Source organism: Myxocyprinus asiaticus, chromosome 7 (genome assembly GCF_019703515.2).
Source record: "Myxocyprinus asiaticus isolate MX2 ecotype Aquarium Trade chromosome 7, UBuf_Myxa_2, whole genome shotgun sequence".
NCBI lineage: Eukaryota > Metazoa > Chordata > Actinopteri > Cypriniformes > Catostomidae > Myxocyprinus > Myxocyprinus asiaticus.
In genome coordinates, this window is record NC_059350.1 from 29,808,163 (window position 1) to 29,827,937 (window position 19,775).

The 19,775-nt window shown below is 40.4% G+C and overlaps 2 protein-coding genes across 9 annotated transcripts in view; one reads left to right on the top strand and one right to left on the bottom strand.

The window, feature by feature from the left end:
- LOC127443705 (arfaptin-1-like) overlaps positions 1–19,775 on the bottom strand; it is a 70,605-nt gene that overhangs the window by 41,948 nt on the left and 8,882 nt on the right. Inside the window, exon 1 of one of the 8 annotated variants that reach the window (XM_051702517.1) lies at positions 6,009–6,335. The exons of the other annotated variants lie outside the window; for them this stretch is intronic. Within the exon in view, the coding sequence (XP_051558477.1) occupies positions 6,009–6,335 (327 nt within the window). Of the gene's footprint in view, positions 1–6,008; positions 6,336–19,775 lie in introns of those variants that run through there. 8 annotated transcript variants of the gene reach the window in all.
- The window catches only part of LOC127443737 (uncharacterized), a 198,107-nt gene continuing 191,902 nt past the window's right edge, over positions 13,571–19,775 (top strand). Inside the window, exon 1 of the mRNA XM_051702585.1 lies at positions 13,571–14,061. Coding sequence (XP_051558545.1) covers positions 13,792–14,061 — 270 coding nt within the window. The 5' untranslated portion in view covers positions 13,571–13,791. The remainder of the gene's footprint in view (positions 14,062–19,775) is intronic.

Here is a 19,775-nt window from a genome sequence, read left to right on the forward strand (position 1 = left end):
AAATATTTTGTGGCCATCCTTAGTATCTATTTTCAATTTGGCTGGGAACGTCAGTGCAAAAGCGACCTTCCGTTGATGAAAGAGTTTCTTGTATTCCTTGAATCGATCATGATTCTCTCGTCAAATTCGCAAAATCTGGGAACAAGAAAATACTATCGTTCTTCCAAGTAAGTCTTCCTTTACTCCTTGCCTCGTGTAACACGAGATTTTAATCGGATGATCTCAGAAATTTGGCCAGAATTGATCAGGGCCTGTCTCCCTCAGCGGATCTGTGAGCCGGAACTCTGTGAGCTCGCTTGATTTCCAGCTTATGGCCTGTTATGTCGAGCAGACTCGGGAAGAGCTCGTCTAGGAATTTCACCATTTCTCGGCCTTCATCTTTTTCAGGAATTCCAACAATACAGACATTGTATCGCCGGCTACGATTCTCTAAGTCTTCCAACTTTTTCCAAACGCGTTCCAAGTCTGTCTTGGACACTAGCGGATTAGCAGCTAATTCCCTCTCCGATGACTCCAGATAATCGGTCCTTTTCTCGATGTCCGATACTCTTGTAAGCACCTCAGAGAATTTAGTCTCCATGGCAGTGATCGATCGATGTATTACAGCAAGATCCTCCAAGTCAGCAACGATCTTCGCCAGCATTGCCGACATGCTCGACAGTTGACGCTGAATCTCTCCCGCCGCACTGTCCAAACTGAGTCCCTGGTCTGCGGCCCTGTCTGGGGTATCAGCTTGAGCATGTAAGTGTCTTTAAATGTCTCCAGAGGCCGAGGATTTTGAATTCTTTGACATATTGTCTTCATAGAACAGTTATGGAACAGGGTGTATCGAATCTCCGGTTTATGACACAAAAAGTATTAAAAACTAGCAAAGTGCGCAGAGCTCGCCGTTCACATGTCCGACCTTCGCATGGTGCAACACAACTCTCTGCAAAGAGGAGTTTATGTTTAATGTTTTACTACCCAGCTAGTGTCATTGTATTACGCTCCCAGTCTATGATTGTTCTGTCTCTCCTTTCCCACTGATGTGAAGAAGAGTTTTTCTGAACAATGTCTCACCACCCAGAATGGCTAGTGTCATTTTCATGCAATATTACCATTAATGGTTTGTATGTTCTCCCTCTTCCTTCCTATTTTTCAATACGAAGAATTGAAGGTTGTGTCAATGCTTTTTCACTACCCTATTGGTTAGTGGGCATTGCCTTAGTGCATGTGAATCACTGCCACAGTGTTATAGTATACAATTCCCATAGCATCAGCTACTGACGCAGCGTCGAAATGACCGACTTGAAAGGGAACATATCTGTTATGACTGTAACCTTGCTTCCCTGAAAGGAGGGAACAAGACGCTGTGTATGCTTGCCACACTACTGACTTCTCGCTGTTAAGGGATCGAGAGACATCTCCTCCCTTCAGTCGAAAAATCCTGATGAAATGGCACTGTGCTTCGGTTTATATGCCCACGATGACATGGATAAAGGGCAGAGCATCAAGTGCCATCTGCCAATGAGATTGCCGCAATTCTAAAGGGCTTCAGAGATAGTCACTCCTGGCAGGAGTTCCCATAGTTTTTGCTACTTACACAGAGTCTCGTTTCCTCCTTTCAGGGAACCAAGGTTACACTCATAAGAGACATTTCTCAGAGGACCGAGCGAATGTCCTGGTCAAAGTCACTGCGAAGTGGTAGTGCATGTGATATATATGCATCAGACTGTGTCATGTCCCGATCTCACACCCCCTATCTTTTCCTATCCTTTCCTGCCACCTTTCACTGTGCTATCAATTAAAAAAGGCATTACAGCCCAAAAACAAAATGAAACCTAAACTCAACCCAACTCATCCTACCTCACATCAAAAGTCTTTTCTATAGCAACAATATATTGCCAATAACAAAGCTGTTTTTGATACAAAAATTTTAAAAGACACACTGAAACTTGTCTACAGTAGGTCAATCAAACATCTAATAAGAAATTCACTTAAAGTCTACAAAGAAAGTTAATGTGTAAACTTTGTAAGGATATAAAATCCTAGCAACTACAGAAACAACGTGACTGGTGGCTGAGTGGGGTAGACATTCTGGTTTACCCAGGACAATCCTGGTTTCACAAGGTGTGTCCAAGTGTCCTAACAATTCACAGAAAAGGCATGTATATGATATTTAATAAAATACATACAGTATAAGTCCCAACCTCAGCTGTTATGCTCACTGATGAACTTAAACTGACTTTAAGCATCTATAACATCCTACTAGCTAGATCTGTTATTATTTGTGGTCCTCAATAGGATGGCATTGCAGAGAAGGAAGTTCTCTAAAGGAAGTTCTCAAAAGATGATTCTGATTTGCTGATACTTTCATTCTAGAGCTTCGTGCAGAAAAAGAGCTTGGAATGTATCTGGTTACATAAGTCACACGTTAAGCTGGCACCACACTAGCAGACTCAAAATAACTTGTTTTTGGCTGAGGGTGTCATACATGCAGATGCAGTTTTGCGGAGATCTCGCTCCCTTCAGTCAGAGACACACTTGCCGATACAAAATGGTGGAGGGGTGACACACAATATCAACTCACTTCAACTCTCTCTCTATTCCCTGTCACGTGGAGCTTGCAGGAGTACTGGAGTATTGCACGAGCATAAACAGTTCTAAAAGAGTGATTTAGGAAGCAATTCGTAGAGTAACCATACCTTGTGAAAAGTGTGTGATTGCGTATTTATCCCGCCAAGGCTTTCTGTAGAACGCGTATGTCCATATGAGCTTTCAGTGAGTAAAAAACAGACTGTTGTGCCTCCATTTTCTGATTTCATTAGTCATTTTTGTAAGTAAAAAACTTGTTGACAGAATCATATGGATTACAATCAGCGCTTGTAATGAAATGCAGCTGAGTTTGATGAAGATGTTCAGATCAGCTTGACGTCTTGTCAGCTCTTCAGTAAAAGAAGCTCATTGGTCACTTAAGGAGAACACAAGAGCCTGCCTCTGCAACAGAGTGATTGTTTTCTATCATGTTGGATTCTTTTTTCCATAGCTGGAACCATTAACACAGCAGGGAGTCCCGACGGTCAAGTGATTAATGACCATCCACTGGCAGAAGCTAATGTGTGCATCATCTCCCTCCGCCTGGCCGGTGATTTTGTTAAAAAAAGATCACACCTGAAAATTACTGAAAAATTAGCTAGTGTTAAGCCAGCTTTAGCTGCTGTCCCTGCCATCTTGCCAGTGCAAGCAGCTTCTCAATTTAGCTAGTTAGCTGATAACAGATATACAAGGCGTAAACTATAAGATATGACACTAAAATGATATCCACCAACTATACAGCAAAAAACAAAAACAAAAAAAAAAACTTTAATTTAAATACACTTTTCTTTTTTTTTTTTTTTACTACAAATTGTTTTTGGAACTACTCTTATTCCAATCCTCTACCCCATGTGTCCTGTTTTGACATCTAAAAAAATATTGTCTCCCTTGTTAAGCACTGCCATACAATGACAGAAGAAAGGAGGCTTTTCCGTTTAATATTTGAAAAGAGCCAGAGCCTTAAGCTGGAAATAATGTGGTAGCTGCGTTGTCAATATATTTAAAAACAAACTGCAAGGGAAATAGCAATAAAAACAACAACAACAAAATGCACCTCACCTAATTCCACTATAAAATGGCATGGAGAGAAAGAGAGATCGACTTTTACAACAAAAAGTTGGGCCAAGTGGATAAGAAGACTGCTGTTCAGCTTTGTGGAAAGTTTTTAAATGCTCTGGTAAAATGCTGAAGTCCATTGCATGTTGGTTAATGGCACAGGCTTCTTACTACTTTGGTAATCGACATCCATTTATATTTAGGTTTTAAATAACCCAAAATATTTCTTAAAGCATCTTTGTCCCAAGACAGGTGTGTACTTAAGTCACTAGTGGGTAAAGATATACAGGTATAAGAATAAATACTAGCAGATCAGCACACTGACTGGGCAACCACAAACATAGTTCCCATTTCATTATTTGGTATCAGGCTGCGTTTTAATCAATATAACATTTTGCTTAGAATTTCAGGCACTATGATTTCCCCATACCCTTATATTTATTTGGCCTTATTTAGACTACAAAAAGGTCTATTAAGGTTTGTGTTCTGCTGAGAGGCTAAGTAATTTGAATACTAGATAGACGGCTTTGTCTGGCCGGTGAAAACAGCACATAGTGTCCAATAACTGAGCATGAATCTTCCAAAGCCACCTGATGCCATCATGCCAGGAGGTCAGTGGCTCTTAACTCCCTCTCAGATTAATTAAATGACCAGTGTGGTTCTCAATGGTTACTCTCACGAGTCGATCAAACTAGATAGATTCAGCATCATGTTTAATTTTAACTTTATGACTGTCAGTAATGTCTTTTTCAGTCATATGTAACTCTTAGTTTATGCAATCCCACTCTAATCCAAATGCTGTACAGTTTGTTGATGAATAAAGCATCATTGATAAATACAGTGCCACGTATTTACGTATATACACAGGCCCAGCAGAAGAGTCTAGAGTTTAGTTTCTTAGATATGTACTAACAAAGGGAGCAACATCAATCTGATCAGTCATACTGAAGACTGAGCCATTATCTTGATCTCATTATAAATGCAAAGCGACATAGGTCTAACAAATATTACAAAAGGAAAGCAAAAACAGATTTCCATGTGTCTCTGACAAGAATACTTTACAGTAGGATTCTCACTCAAACATCTCTGCTTTAACAAATACTTTTAACTTGAGGAATCATCCAGTGAATGTCTCCTTTTCCTTTCCTTAAGGTAAGCAGCAGAACCATTTCTCATATTAACAGAATAAAAAGCTCTTCAATGTACTATTGAGTGTTTCCCACTGAAGTCAGTTTGTTATCATTGAGTGGGGCCTCACTTGTGTATGCTATTGTCAAGAGTGAAGCAATGCTATGACATGCACAACTGTCCGTACAGGAAGACTGCAAGGGCATGATGGAACTATTTCTATGGCTCTAAGCTAAAGCAGGAAGTTGAGCACTTGTAGCAGAAAACACCAAAGTCCAGTGACAATAAATTAGAAACAAGTAAAAGTTTGTAATATATCACCGATTAGGATCACAATACATAACATAAATCACAATATTATTGTATCGTGATTCAGATATGAAAATAATATTTCATCGGCAGGTCCCTGCTGATTACCACCCCTATGCAAAACAGACGTGGATAGCTGACATGAAATGTCAAGCAGCAACACCAGTGTCTTGCTTAACAAGCTATACTTCATCTTAAGCTGCTTTAAAAAAATATACCGAATTATTATACATGTAGTTTTCATGACCTATATTAATTGAGAGACTACACAGTCTACAAAAAAAACTAATTTGTTACATTGCAGGATATTATGCAGTTAAAAGGTTAAAAAACTTAAATGGCGCACTGGAAGAAATGTTGACCAGTCGCAGCACCTAAAATGCACTTATACCTAATAGAATTCATATGAACTTTAACCTAAAATCTTGGTGTTGATAAAAACAAATGATTTGTCAACTTCCCATGTAAGGATACAGACACAGAGACAAATTCACTGAATAATTATTTGATTATGAATTTCTGTCAGTGTATGATTTTATGCATACAATGAATCACACCACTGAAATGTATATCAGCAACAAATCTGCAAACTAAAGGTGCCAAAAATGTAAAGTGTTTAAAATCAGCTGCTACAAGAAAATCAAAATAAGCTAAATAAATTTACTAGAAGAGGCTAGAATCGGAAATGTACTGTCACCCACATAAATAAATAAAGGACACTTTAAAAAGAGATGGAAAGCGAAAGAGATGCTTTGCTGTCACATCATCATGTTGTAGCATTCAGGCAGAGGTCTAGTTCTTCCAAATTCAGGACAATTTTGTTGATTCAAAGGATATTTATAACTTTTAAAGGATCTCATGCATGAAATCACAGCAACACGTATGAAGGAAATCAAACATAAACCAAGCCACAGGCTCTCACGATATCATTGCTTCTTCACCTTTCTGTCTTCTGTCGTCACACTGCTCGTTGTATCAGTATCAGCATGATCCTTAAGATCTTTGAGGACTCCACTAGTCTTACTCTGTGCATGAGAATCCTCATTATCATCTTCATCACCATCATCATCATTCAGAGTATGGTTGTGGTTTTCAACTTCCTTGTTCTCACTGATGTCAATTTCAGTCATATGAGTTTCATCCATGCTGTGTTCTCTGGCCTCTGATTGGCTCAGAGAGTCAGCAGTATTTTGGGGGCCCTGTCCTTTAGGGTCCGATTGATTATCCTTTAAGGCATTCTTCTCGCAGTCAAAACTAGCTTCTGACATTCCTGAAAGTAAACATACAAGTGAGCAACTGACCAAGTCTTAGATCCCAGAAGAGTTTTCCCACTCAAGCTAAGGAATTTCAACTGTAGGTAATCATTAGCCGTGTTTCCACTGTTGGGCCAAATGAAGTCATGCTTGTGCGTGCCAGGTAGGGCTGGGTATTGATACAGATTTCATGATTCGATTCATAAGCACTCGATTCAATTTGATTTCGATTCGTTATCAATTCATATGGGTGTATTTCAGTTATAATATCCCTTTTGCTTACATATGAAAGAAATTCTCTCCCAGCTAATGCTGTTAATTATACAGGGGACCTTCTAACTAGGTACATTATGATATAAAATATTAATTTTACTTTTTTTATTATATTTTATTTGTTTTTCATCCTTTTGGTCACATTTTAGATTTTTAAAAATTAAGAAATCCATGTATTTAATCAATAAATAAGCTATTATATTTAATATATAATTTTTTGTTACATGTTTATTTTTTAATTTCATAATGTGTACTATTTACAAGTATTTACATTGATTTGTTGAACATGTGCCAAAACCAGTTCTGTCTCTTTACAAAAAAAAAAGGCATTTCTGTAAAGAGCATGAGAGAGGACTTGAATGACTTTCTCATCTGTGCCATGCATGATTAGAATTAAATGTTTATTTTTTGTTGTTTTTGGAGAACAGATCTGTAGAGAACAGAAAGGGTATTAAAAGAGACAGTATTCAATGACAAATGGGCCGTTTGGATCTTGTCTTTGGACACGCATTATACGGACAAATTTTAATATTAAACATTTACCAGCCAGTTGCTAAATATATAAATTTTAGTCGCATAGCGCAAAATTTGGTTGCAAATGCGAGTGGTTTCCTCTCATTGTAGTGGAGGGTTGTGCATAGAGTAAAAGATCAATCTTGGGATTTAAGAATCGATATTGAGATTTTTCAAATGAAGATTGCGATGCATCAGAACAATCTATATTTTTAACTGCAAATAGAAAACTATTGCATGCCAATGTGGAAAATTATTTGGGTGCACTGGTGCGAGTGACACTGCACACCTGAACTTTTAAACTTGTATAGAACCATCAGAATAAAAACAATAACATTATATACAAGATACTTTCAAAAGTGTTTTTATACCAGATATTTTTGCATCAAAAGTGCCATTTTCTCACTATAATATCCCTGAGACAGTGCTCCTGCAGGCCCGAAGATTACCCTTGGGCCAATAAGTAAACAAACTTGCATTTGCGAGTGAAAATGACCTGCAGCGGATGTAACCCGATCCTTCCGACGGGTGAATATCCGTAAAGCCACGGGTCCAGACAGCATTCCGGGCCACGTCATCAGAGCGTGCGAGAACCAACTGGCTGGTGTTTTTACAGACATTTTCAACCTTTCCCTCTCCTTGTCTGTGGTCCGCACATGCTTTAAAATGTCCACCATTGTGCCTGTACCAAAGCAATCCAAAATCACTTGCTTAAATGACTGGCGTCCTGTTGCTCTGACCCCCAACATCAGCAAATGCTTTGAGAGACTAATCAGATTACATCTGCTCTGTGCTGCCTCCCTCACTGGACCCATTGCAGTTTGCTTACAGCAACAACCACTCCACTGATGATGCCATTGCATCTACACTACACACTGCCCTCACCCACCTGGAAAAAAGGAACACTTATGTGAGAATGCTGTTTGTAGACTACAGCTCAGCATTCAACACCATAGTGCCCTCCAAGCTTGATGTGAAACTCTGGGCTCTGGGCTTAGACAACTCACTGTGCAGCTGGATCCTGGACTTCCTGTTAAGCAGACACCAGGTGGTTAGAATGGGTAGCAACATCTCATCACTGACCCTCAACACTGGAGCCCCACAGGGCTGTGTTCTCAGCCCACTCCTGTATTCCCTGTACACACACAAGACTGTGTGGCAACACATAGCTCCCATGCCATCATTAAGTTTGCTGATGATACGACGGTGGTAGGTCTGATCACTGACAATGATGAAAAAGCCTACAGAGAGGAGGTGCACACTCTGACACACTGGTGTCAGGAGCACAACCTCTCCCTCAACGTCAGTAAGACCAAGGAGCTTGTGGTGGACTTCAAGAGAAAAGACAGAGAACACAGTCCCATCACCATCAATGGAGCACTGGTGGAGAGAGTCAGCAGCTTCAAGTTCCTCGGTGTCCACATCACTGAGGAACTTACATGGTCCGTCCACACTGAGGCTGTTGTGAAGAAGGCTTATCAGCGCCTCTTCTTCCTGAGACGGCTGAGGAAGTTTGGAAGGTTCTACACAAGGTTCTACACCAGCACTGTAGAGAGCATCCTGACTGACTGCATCTCTGCCTGGTACGGCAATAGCACCGCCCACAACCGCAAAGCCCTGCAAAGAGTGGTGCGAACTGCCAGACACATCATCGGAGGTGTGCTTCCCTCCCTCCAGGATATATATACCAGGCGGTGTGGGAAAAAAGCTCGGAGGATCATCAGAGACTCCAGCCACCCGAGCCATGGGATACTCTCACTGCTACCATCAGGTAGGCGGTATCGTAGCATCAGGACCCGCACCAGCCAACTTCATGAGAGCTTTTTCCCCCAAGTAATCAGAATTTTGAACTCTTGATCTCTCACGATCAATATACATCAGCACTGCACTTTATTCATCTTATTATCTCACACTGGACTGTCATAAATTATATTCTCTCTTAACAACACACTGGCAACTGACTATCAGCCGACAGCCTGAATGTCAATACAGTACAATACAACCTACTGTATATTTTATATATACTATACAGGTGCATCTCAATAAATTAGAATGTCGTGGAAAAGTTCATTTATTTCAGTAATTCAACTCAAATTGTGAAACTCGTGTATTAAATAAATTCAGTGCACACAGACTGAAGTAGTTTAAGTCTTTGGTTCTTTTAATTGTGATGATTTTGGCTCACATTTAACAAAAACCCACCAATTCACTATCTCAAAAAATTAGAATACATCATAAGACCAATAAAAAAAACATTTATAGTGAATTGTTGGCCTTCTGGAAAGTATGTTAATTTACTGTATATGTACTCAATACTTGGTAGGGGCTCCTTTTGCTTTAATTACTGCCTCAATTTGGCGTGGCATGGAGGTGATCAGTTTGTGGCACTGCCGAGGTGGTATGGAAGCCCAGGTTTCTTTGACAGTGGCCTTCAGCTCATCTGCATTTTTTGGTCTCTTGTTTCTCATTTTCCTCTTGACAATACCCCATAGATTCTCTGTGGGGTTCAAGTCTGGTGAGTTTGCTGGCCAGTCAAGCACACCAACACCATGGTCATTTAACCAACTTTTGGTGCTTTTGGCAGTGTGGGCAGGTGCCAAATCCTGCTGGAAAATGAAATCAGCATCTTTAAAAAGCTGGTCAGCAGAAGGAAGCATGAAGTGCTCCAAAATTTCTTGGTAAACGGGTGCAGTGACTTTGGTTTTCAAAAAACACAATGGACCAACACCAGCAGATGACATTGCACCCCAAATCATCACAGACTGTGGAAACTTAACACTGGACTTCTAGCAACTTGGGCTATGAGCTTCTCCACCCTTCCTCCAGACTCTAGGACCTTGGTTTCCAAATGAAATACAAAACTTGCTCTCATCTGAAAAGAGGACTTAGGACCACTGGGCAACAGTCCAGTTCTTCTTCTCCTTAGCCCAGGTAAGACGTCTCTGATGTTGTCTGTGGTTCAGGAGTGGCTTAACAAGAGGAATACGACAACTGTAGCCAAATTCCTTGACATGTCTGTGTGTGGTGGCTCTTGATGCCTTGTCCCCAGCCTCAGTCCATTCCTTGTGAAGTTCACCCAAATTCTTGAATCTATTTTGCTTGACAATCCTCATAAGGCTGCGGTTCTCTCGGTTGGTTGTGCATCTTTTTCTTCCACACTTTTTCCTTCCACTCAACTTTCTGTTAACATGCTTGGATACAGCACTCTGTGAACAGCCAGCTTCTTTGGCAATGAATGTTTGTGGCTTACCCTCCTTGTGAAGGGTGTCAATTATTGTCTTCTGGACAACTGTCAGATCAGCAGTCTTCCCCATGATTGTGTAGCCTAGTGAAGCAAACTGAGAGACCATTTTGAAGGCTCAGGAAACCTTTGCAGGTGTTTTGAGTTGATTAGCTGATTGGCATGTCACCATATTCTAATTTTTTGAGATAGTGAATTGGTGGGTTTTTGTTAAATGTGAGCCAAAATCATCACAATTAAAAGAACCAAAGACTTAAACTACTTCAGTCTGTGTGCATTGAATTTATTTAATACACGAGTTTCACAATTTGAGTTGAATTACTGAAATAAATGAAGTTTTCCACGACATTCTAATTTATTGAGATGCACCTGTATATACCATTTTTATTGTATAATGTGTATTCTATATTGTGTGTATTGTATATACGGTACATTGTATATTATTATTTGTATATTGTGTTGTGTGTAATTATATGTATATTAGATATGTAAATTGTGTTGTGTAAATCTGATGTTTATTGTAAATTGGTATATGTCTCATCACTGTCATGACCACTATGTTGCTCGGAATTGCACCCAAGACTTTCACCCACTTTTGCACTTGTGTATATGGTTGTGTGACAATAAAAGTGATTTGATTTTGATTAGATTTTAGCTATTTATTGTATATTTATTTATTCTTTATTTAAATGGTCAGCAACTGACTGACACTAAACATACAGTACTGATGTTTATTAAGCTATTTATTGTATTTTTATTTATTCTTTATTTTCTCAGTGTTCATTTCTAGAATTTGTTGAAAATGTATAATAATAATGTCAAATATTCTTTGATAAAAATATTTAAGAAAGCAGCCTTCTGAGTACCTTTGCATAGGTATATCGGTGCAAAATCCACATAGAAAAGGTCTGTTTTCATTCTAGTTCAAAAATTAACTATATCGGCCACCATATCATTAATCGGTGAATTTTCCCTCTCTAAAATTGGTATCGGTCTCAAAAATCCCATATCAGTCGGTCTCTAATAAAAACTCCCTAATGCATATAACATTATAGACAAAATACTTTCAAAAGTGTTTGAATACCAATTATTTTTGCATCAAAAGCGCTGTTTTCTCACTCTAATATACCCGAGACAGCGCTCATGCAGGCGCGCTCTCTCTTTTCTACACACGCAGAGATCGAAGGAGAGTGAAGCAGCATAGGCAGACATACCACGTAAAGATGGTTTAACCAGAGTTTTCTTCTAGTTTTTTTTTCTATCAAAATGACGGACAGCGTTAGAATTATCCATCATGTTTTTAAATTTAGTAAATGACGGATGTCTTAAAAGTGTGGCACTCGCGCGGACGCTGAAAAAAGTACCGATACCCGCCAGAACGTTCAAAGATGGTCATCTATTCTGGAGCATGTTTACATAGAAAAACAATTACAAAATGGCATATACAAACACAAAAACGGGTATCTTCAATAAAGAATGTGAGGTATTTTGTGTGTGCGACTGTGTGTCATAGGAAATGTATTGTTAACATTTTATAATAAATTAAATAAAATTAACAAGCATTGTTTCATTATAATGCTTAACAGATTATTAGTTAAAACTACAGTACATTCAGTAAGTTAAATACTACATTTTCATATACTGTATATATGTGTATGTTTATGAACTACTAATATGTTAAGAAGAATGTATTTTTTAGATGTTTATAAAGGTGATCAGACAGGCCTGATGTTGTTTGGTTAAATGAAAAAAAAAAAACTTGAAAAAGGTTTATCAGAGGTGTCTAATGTACTTTATCATGTATCAAGTATATTTGTTTCTGAATTCTTTAGTAATTCTTAATGCCTGCTTGCGCATATGTATGTTGTGTTGTGACACAAACCAGTAAAAAAAAAAAAAAAAAAAACAATATCACTGACTGTGCCCCTAAATTTTTGACTGCCCATAAAAAATGTTCTCTTAGGGGAACGAGTGCTCCTAAACAAAAATGTTAGCCCTGTATGGGTCACTAAATTAGCAAGCACAAACTTTCTGAATGAATGTCAGCTCTAATTAGCTTTTCATTAGTAGGGTACAACAGGGCTAAAGGCCCCCCTGGGGTAAAAGGCACAATTTTCTCCCAAAACATTAACCAGCAAAAAGAGCAAAATATTCCTGATCCATAAGATCATTGTGTACAATGTCTAAAGTTTGATTTTTAGGTAATTTGATCTAATATTTATTTTTTTTTTTAAAAAAGTTGCATATTTATGTAGCTAATGAAAACCCCTGAAATTATAATTTTTTTTTAAGACAAAATACCCAGTTGTCATTTTCAATTTTATTCAAGGTGATTAAATAAAAATGTTTTTTTTTTTTTTAATATACTAGGTGGATTCCACCTTATTTTCCAAAGTGGAAGCAAGCAAGCGGCTGCATTTCTGGCAAGTGTGACAAAGCTCTGCTGTCAATTACTGCAATGTAAATAACTAGAAGGATAATAATACAATAATTTAGTGATATGGCTTATAAACTATCACACAGCCACAGGATGTACAGCAGAATAATATCCTAATGTCAGATAATTTTCTAACCCATTTAGAGTAAAAGAGTAAGTAGATTATTCACTTGTTGCTGTGTTGTCTTGAAGAGACAAGAATTATATCTGCATCTTACTTTACCGAGAGCGTGACGATGCAACATTTTCATGTCTCAATGTAAACCTCCATTCATACTATGTACCTTCATATATTTCCAAATGCGATATTTCATAAGCCTTGGTGAATATGAGATCTTCGCATCTGTTTACTATTGTGGTGAACATCAGTTAAGATGGCATTCCAGGGACCAGTTTATGGCAGGGCCCCTCTCTAAGTCAAATCAAATCAAATCACTTTATTGTCACACAGCCATATACACAAGTGCAATGGTGTGTGAAATTCCTGTGTGCAGTTCCGATCAACATAGCAGTCGTGACAGTGATGAGACATATACCAATTTACAATAACATCAAATTAACACAGCACAATTTAAACATCTGATATACACATAATCACACTCAACAATATACAAATGATAACATACACTGTACAGTATACAATACGCACTATATAGATACACATTATTCAATAAAAATACAAAATAAAAATATATAAAAAAAGTATATATATATATATATATATATATATATATAGAATGTACAGTATTGTACTGTATTGACATTCAGGCTGTCGGTTGATAGCAAGTTGTTAAGAGAGAATATAATATAATAATAATATAATTTATGACAGTCCGGTGTGAGATATAAGAGTAAGGGTAATAAAGTGCAGTGCTGATGTATTTGATCGTGGGAGATCAAGAGTTCAGAAGTCTGACTGCCTGGGGGAAGAAGCTGTCATGGAGACGGCTGGTGCGGGTCCTGATGCTGCGATACCGCCTACCTGATGGTAGCAGTGAGAACAGCCCATGGCTCGGGTGTCTGGAGTCTCTGATGATCCTCCGAGCTTTTTTCACACACCGCCTTGTATATATTTCCTGGAGGGAGGGAAGCTCACCTCCGATGATGTGTCTGGCAGTTCGCACCACCCTTTGCAGTGCTTTGCGGTTGTGGGCGGTGCTATTGCCGTACCAGGCAGAGATGCAGCCAGTCAGGATGCTCTCTACAGTGCAGGTGTAGAACCGTGTGAGGATGTGGCGGTTCATTCCAAACTTCCTCAGCCGTCTCAGGAAGAAGAGGTGCTGATGAGCCTTCTTCACAATGACTTCAGTGTGGACGGACCATGTGAGTTCCTCAGTGATATGGACACCCAGGAACTTGAAGCTGCTGACTCTCTCCACTGGTGCTCCATTGATGGTGATGGGCCTCTGTTCTCTGTCTTTTCTTCTGAAGTCCACCACAAGCTCCTTTGTCTTACTGACATTGAGGGAGAAGTTGTGCTAATGACACCAGTGTGTCAGAGTATGAACCTCCTCTCTGTAGGCTGTTTCATCATTGTCAGTGATCAGACCTACCACCGTCGTGTCATCAGCAAACTTAATGATGGCATTGTAGCCATGTGTTGCCACACAGTCATGTGTGTACAGGGAATACAGGAGTGGGCTGAGAACACAGCCCTGTGGGGCTCCAGTGTTGAGGCTCAGTGAGGAGGAGATGTTGCTGCCTATTCTAACCACCTGGCGTCTGCTTGACAGGAAGTCCAGGATCCAGCTGCACAGCGAGCTGTTTAAGCCCAGAGCCCGGAGTTTCTCATCTAGCTTGGAGGGCACTATGGTGTTGAATGCTGAGCTGTAGTCTACAAACAGCATTCTCACATAAGTGTTCTTTTTTTCCAGGTGGGAGAGAGAGCAGTGTGTATTGTAGATGCAATGGCATCATCAGTGGAGCGGCTGTTGTGGTAAGCAAACTGCAGCGGGTCAAAAGAGAGAGGCAATACAGAGCAGATGTAATCTCTGATTAGTCTCTCAAAGCATTTGCTGATGATGGGGGTCAGAGCAACAGGACGCCAGTCATTTAAGCAAGTTATTTTTGATTGTTTTGGAACAGGCACAATGGTGGATGTTTTAAAGCATGTGGGGACTACAGACAAAGAGAGGGAAAGGTTGAAAACGTCCGTAAAAACACCAGCCAGCTGGTTTGCGCACGCTCTGATGACGCGGCCCGGAATGCCATCTGGGCCCGCCGCTTTGCGGATATTCACCCATCGGAAGGATCGGGTTACATTCGCTACAGAGACGGAGAGTGAACTAACCTCTGTAGCTTCAGCCGCGAGAGCTCTCTCCACGAGGGCGGTGTTATTTCCCTCGAAACGAGCATAAAAAGTATTTAGCTCATCCAGGAGAGAGGCAGCGGTGTTCATGGCGGAGTTTTTATTCCCTTTAAAGTCCGTGATGATGTTAATTCCCTGCCACATGCTTCTAGAGTTGGTAGTGTTAAACTGTCCTTCAATCTTGCTCCTGTACTGGTGTTTTGCGGTTCTGATAGTTTTTCGGAGGGCATAACTGGCTTGTTTATGCTCCTCCGCGTTCCCGGAATTAAAAGCAGAGGTCCGCACATTAAGTGCCGCGCGAACATCGCTATTAATCCAAGGTTTCTGATTCGGATAGATCCGTATTGTTCTGGTCAGAAACACGTCCTCTACGCACGTTCTGATGAAACACATTACGCTATCAGCGTAAAGATCAGAGGCGGACCGGAACATATCCCAGTCCGTGTGATCAAAACAGTCTTGTAGCGTAGAATCTGATTGGTCCGACCAGCACTGGATCGTTCTGAGGGTGGGTGCTTCCTGTTTCAATTTCTGCCTGTAAGCGGGCAGAAGCAGAATGGAAGAGTGGTCCGATTTGCCAAATGGTGGACGGGGGAGGGATTTGTAGCCATCCCGGAAGGGAGAGTAGCAGTGGTCCAAAACCCGGTCCCCTCGTGTGTTGAAACTAATGTGCTGGTGGTATTTTGGTGCGACTGATTTTAAACTGGCTTTATTAAAGTCCCCGGTCACAATGAACGTGGCCTCAGGGTGCGCGGTTTCCTGCTCACTTATACTCCCATACAGTTCCTTGAGTGCCCGGTCTGTGTCGGCTTGTGGGGGAATGTACACAGCTGTGATAACGACCGCTGTGAATTCCCTCAGTAGCCAGAATGGTCGACACAGAAGCATAAGAAATTCCAGATCAGGAGAGCAGAAAGACTTGATAGAATGTACGTTCCTCTGATCCCACCAGGATTTGTTGATCATAAAACATACACCACCTCCTCTGCTTTTACCTGAGAGGTCTTTCGCTCTGTCCACTCGGTGCATGGAGAACCCTGTGGGTTCAATGGCTGAGTCTGGAATCTCCGCAGACATCCAAGTTTCCGTAAGGCAGATAATGCCCCTTGTATCTCGTTGGAAAGAGATCCGCGCTTTCAGCTCGCAGAGCTTGTTATCCAGAGACTGAATATTTGCCAGTAGAATAGTGGGTAGCGGGGGTCGATTTGCGTGGCGTCTTACTCTGATGAGAACGCCGGCTCTGTTTCCCCTTTTCCTTTTGCGTTTCCGTGGCCGTGCTGCCCAGACAAAGGGCTCCGCTGGCGTGTTTGTAAACAGCGGGTCGGCATTGAGGAATGTGAAGTCCGGTTTACGGTGTGAAATTGCTGAATCAATGTCCAAAAGTGTTTGTCTGTCGAAGACAATAAGGCAGACAACATCCAAGACAAAAAACATAAGAATTGTGAACAAAACAAACATCTGCATCTTACTTTAGAGACAAGAATTAAATCTGCATCTTACTTTACCGAGAGCGTGACAATGCAACATTTTCATGTCTCAATGTAAACCTCCATTCATACTATGTACCTTCATATACTCCGATGATGCCTTTATTTATTTCCAAATGCGATATTTCATAAGCCTTGGTGAATATGAGATCTTCGCATCTGTTTACTATTGTGGTGAACATCAGTTAAGATGGCATTCCAGGGACCAGTTTATGGCAGGGCCCCTCTCTAAGTGCCGATGTGGAAAAAGATGTGCCACACTGTGATTGGATCCTTGGTGAATGAACATAAACAAATGTTCAGCAACATCACATAAGATGCTAAGACAACTGCCAGACACCATTTACAGGGCAGGAAGGGGGACCTTCTGCACCCACCACCACCAAGGAGAGGACTTCTCATTGGACTACAGGTTGACTTTAACCACCAAACTCATTCCTAAGGTTTAGGCAAGAACTGCCATAAAAATTCCTTCAGGACCTCTCGGATGCAACAGCAGTGGAGGGCCACAGAGATCTATTCATACCTATGTTTGGAGATAAATTAATATAAACTGCAACACATCTACTCCATTTTCATGCAAAGCACAGTTTATGTTAATGGTTATTGACTGTTAACACAACAGTTCATGGGACAGACCTATTAACAGATAAACGAATGCATGGATGATGACTTAACCGTTTCTTATCGTATTTGGTCTCTATCTGTTCCATAGGATGCCTTTAATAATTTGAAAGAAGTTTGGTAAAGAAATAATGCATGGGTAAAACGTTAAAGACACTGTTTTAACACTGTACTTTATGCTATGCAAATGAGTTCCACACTAGGGTGGGCAACACCGTGGCTATTTCAGACACCAGTGGCCAATCACACTCCAGGATCGGAAAGGCGCCAGATTTCAATCTCCTCCTCATCGGAAAGGGATAAATATGTCCCCCGGGTAGACACACCCTCGTTCTGCATTTCCAACTCGACGGGGAAGGAGACACTAACAGACATACAACGTCCTGAGTTTTCTGACCTGATGAGGAAAGAGACTACAAGATGTTTTAGGGCTAAACCACAATGTTTTTCATGAGTGGGGTGAATCTGAAAAATGTGGGCTCACATTGATTGATCAAATCACAATGGAGATTAGTCTAATAGAATACTTGTGTTATGAAATGCCAAATGTAATTGAAATGAACAGAAAATGGTTAACCCTTTTCTGAAATGGTTATTTTGAATAAGCATTATCTTAATTTTTTAGTTTAAAAAAGGCATCTTAAATGTCTCAAAAGTATTTGCCAAATTACATAGGCTGACTGACAAAGGTGGGCTAGGCCTACCCAAGATTTAGTTTTATTATTATGCATTCGGTCTCAGACATTTAGCTTATTGGTCACTTCCAGCTGAGAGAGCCCCTCCCCGGTTTTGTATTGAACAGGAAATCCTTGCCCCTGTTTCGCCATTCCAAAGCCTTTCTATTAAACTAACCGGAGAAGTTAAGTCACACCCCGTCATCTCGCATTTGCACGCGGTTTGGACAAAAGTGTCCGGTGTGTTTAATTCGGACATTTATTTAAAAGTAGCCTCGAGCATATGGCTGAACCCAAAATTACATATTAATAAGTCCCCTTTCTATTGGTCAGAGTGGATTGTGAGGGAGGTTAATACACTCGGTGACCTACATGAGAGTGGAGTGTTGAGATCTTTTGAAAATTTGGTTCAACATTTTAAGATTCCTAGATCTCAGTTCTTTAGGTATTTACAGCTGTGCCACCTGTTCTGTACTATTTTTGGGATACACCCCCCTAAAGCGGCAGATACTCTGGAAGTGGTGATTACTGCTTTTGGAAAAGGTCATGAGGCATCAGTGTATTACTCCCAGTTAATTCAGAGTCTGGGGGATGGAGTTTCGTCTTCTCTCAAGAGATTATGGAAGAAAGATTTATATTTGGTATTGGAGGAGGGAGTGTGGGCTAGGATTCTTAAAAGCATCAAGTCTACATCTAGAGATGCAAGGGTCTGTCTGATGCAATTTAAGATTTTGCATCGATTCTATTGGACCCTCTCTAGATTGTATAGGCTGGGTGTTAAAGACACACCCACCTGTTGGTGGTGCCAATCAGAAGATGGGGACACAACACATGTTTTTTCAGGATGTGTTAAGATCCAAGAATTTTGGTTGAGGGTTCAGAGCTTTGTGTGTGAGGTATTGGACACTCAATTTTCATTTTGTCCCAGACTCTGTATCCTGGGTGATGGGATGGGTATTAACATTGGGGATAGATATTTAAAAAGTTGGGTCCTAGCCAGAGTCATGGTTGGCAGAAGAGTCATCCTCAGGGGATGGAAGTCACCCTAGTTTAGGGAGTGGTGCGGGGAGATGGGCGGGGTGGCGGCGTTTGAGGAGGTGATTTTTAGAAGGCTGGGGAAATGGGATTTGTTTGTCAGGAAGTGGGGGGGGGGGGTTATTTGGCTTTTTTGGAGGGTTCTCGGGGAGGGGCTGTGGAGAGGGATTTGTTGTTTATTTGGGTATCTGTATTATTGATGTTGTTTTAAAGTATTTATTTTAATTTTATTTTTATGTTCTAGTTGTTGGTGACCACAGTAATGAGTGTTTGTGTCGGGTGGGGGGTAATGTTCGGGGGGAGGGGTTTAATGTGAATAATTGATTCCAGATTTTATGTTGTGTTTGTATGTTATGTGATTGGAATTGTATATAAATTAGAGGTCAATTTACAATTGGAGTCAGATTAATATAAAATTGGAGTCAGATAAAATGAATAACGGAATCAAATGTGTGAATTAACAATTATTGCTTTACTTCAGCGCTCAGAAAAGACAGAACAAAGCAGAGACCTTCAAGGGCAATTTATTGAAGTCCCACTCCGGAACGGATAGAAAATTGTCCCTTTTTACAGTGGTGACCATCCTCCGTGATCTCCAGCGAGCAAGTGATGTCTTTTCAGCGTGACATTCAGTTCCATTCCACATAGGACAAGAGGTTTGAGCTTCTACTTCTCTGTCTCCAGCTGCTGTGGTAAGTCCATTCTTTTTGCCTTTTAGAAGTGTTGAAGGTAAGCACAGACGCACCCCATATAGACACATTTTGTAGAACTGGTCAGAATACCCACTGTTAGACCGGAGACTGAAAAATCCGGTGGGGCTAAAGAAATTAGACAAAACCACATGTGTATCAGGGAAGTGGTAG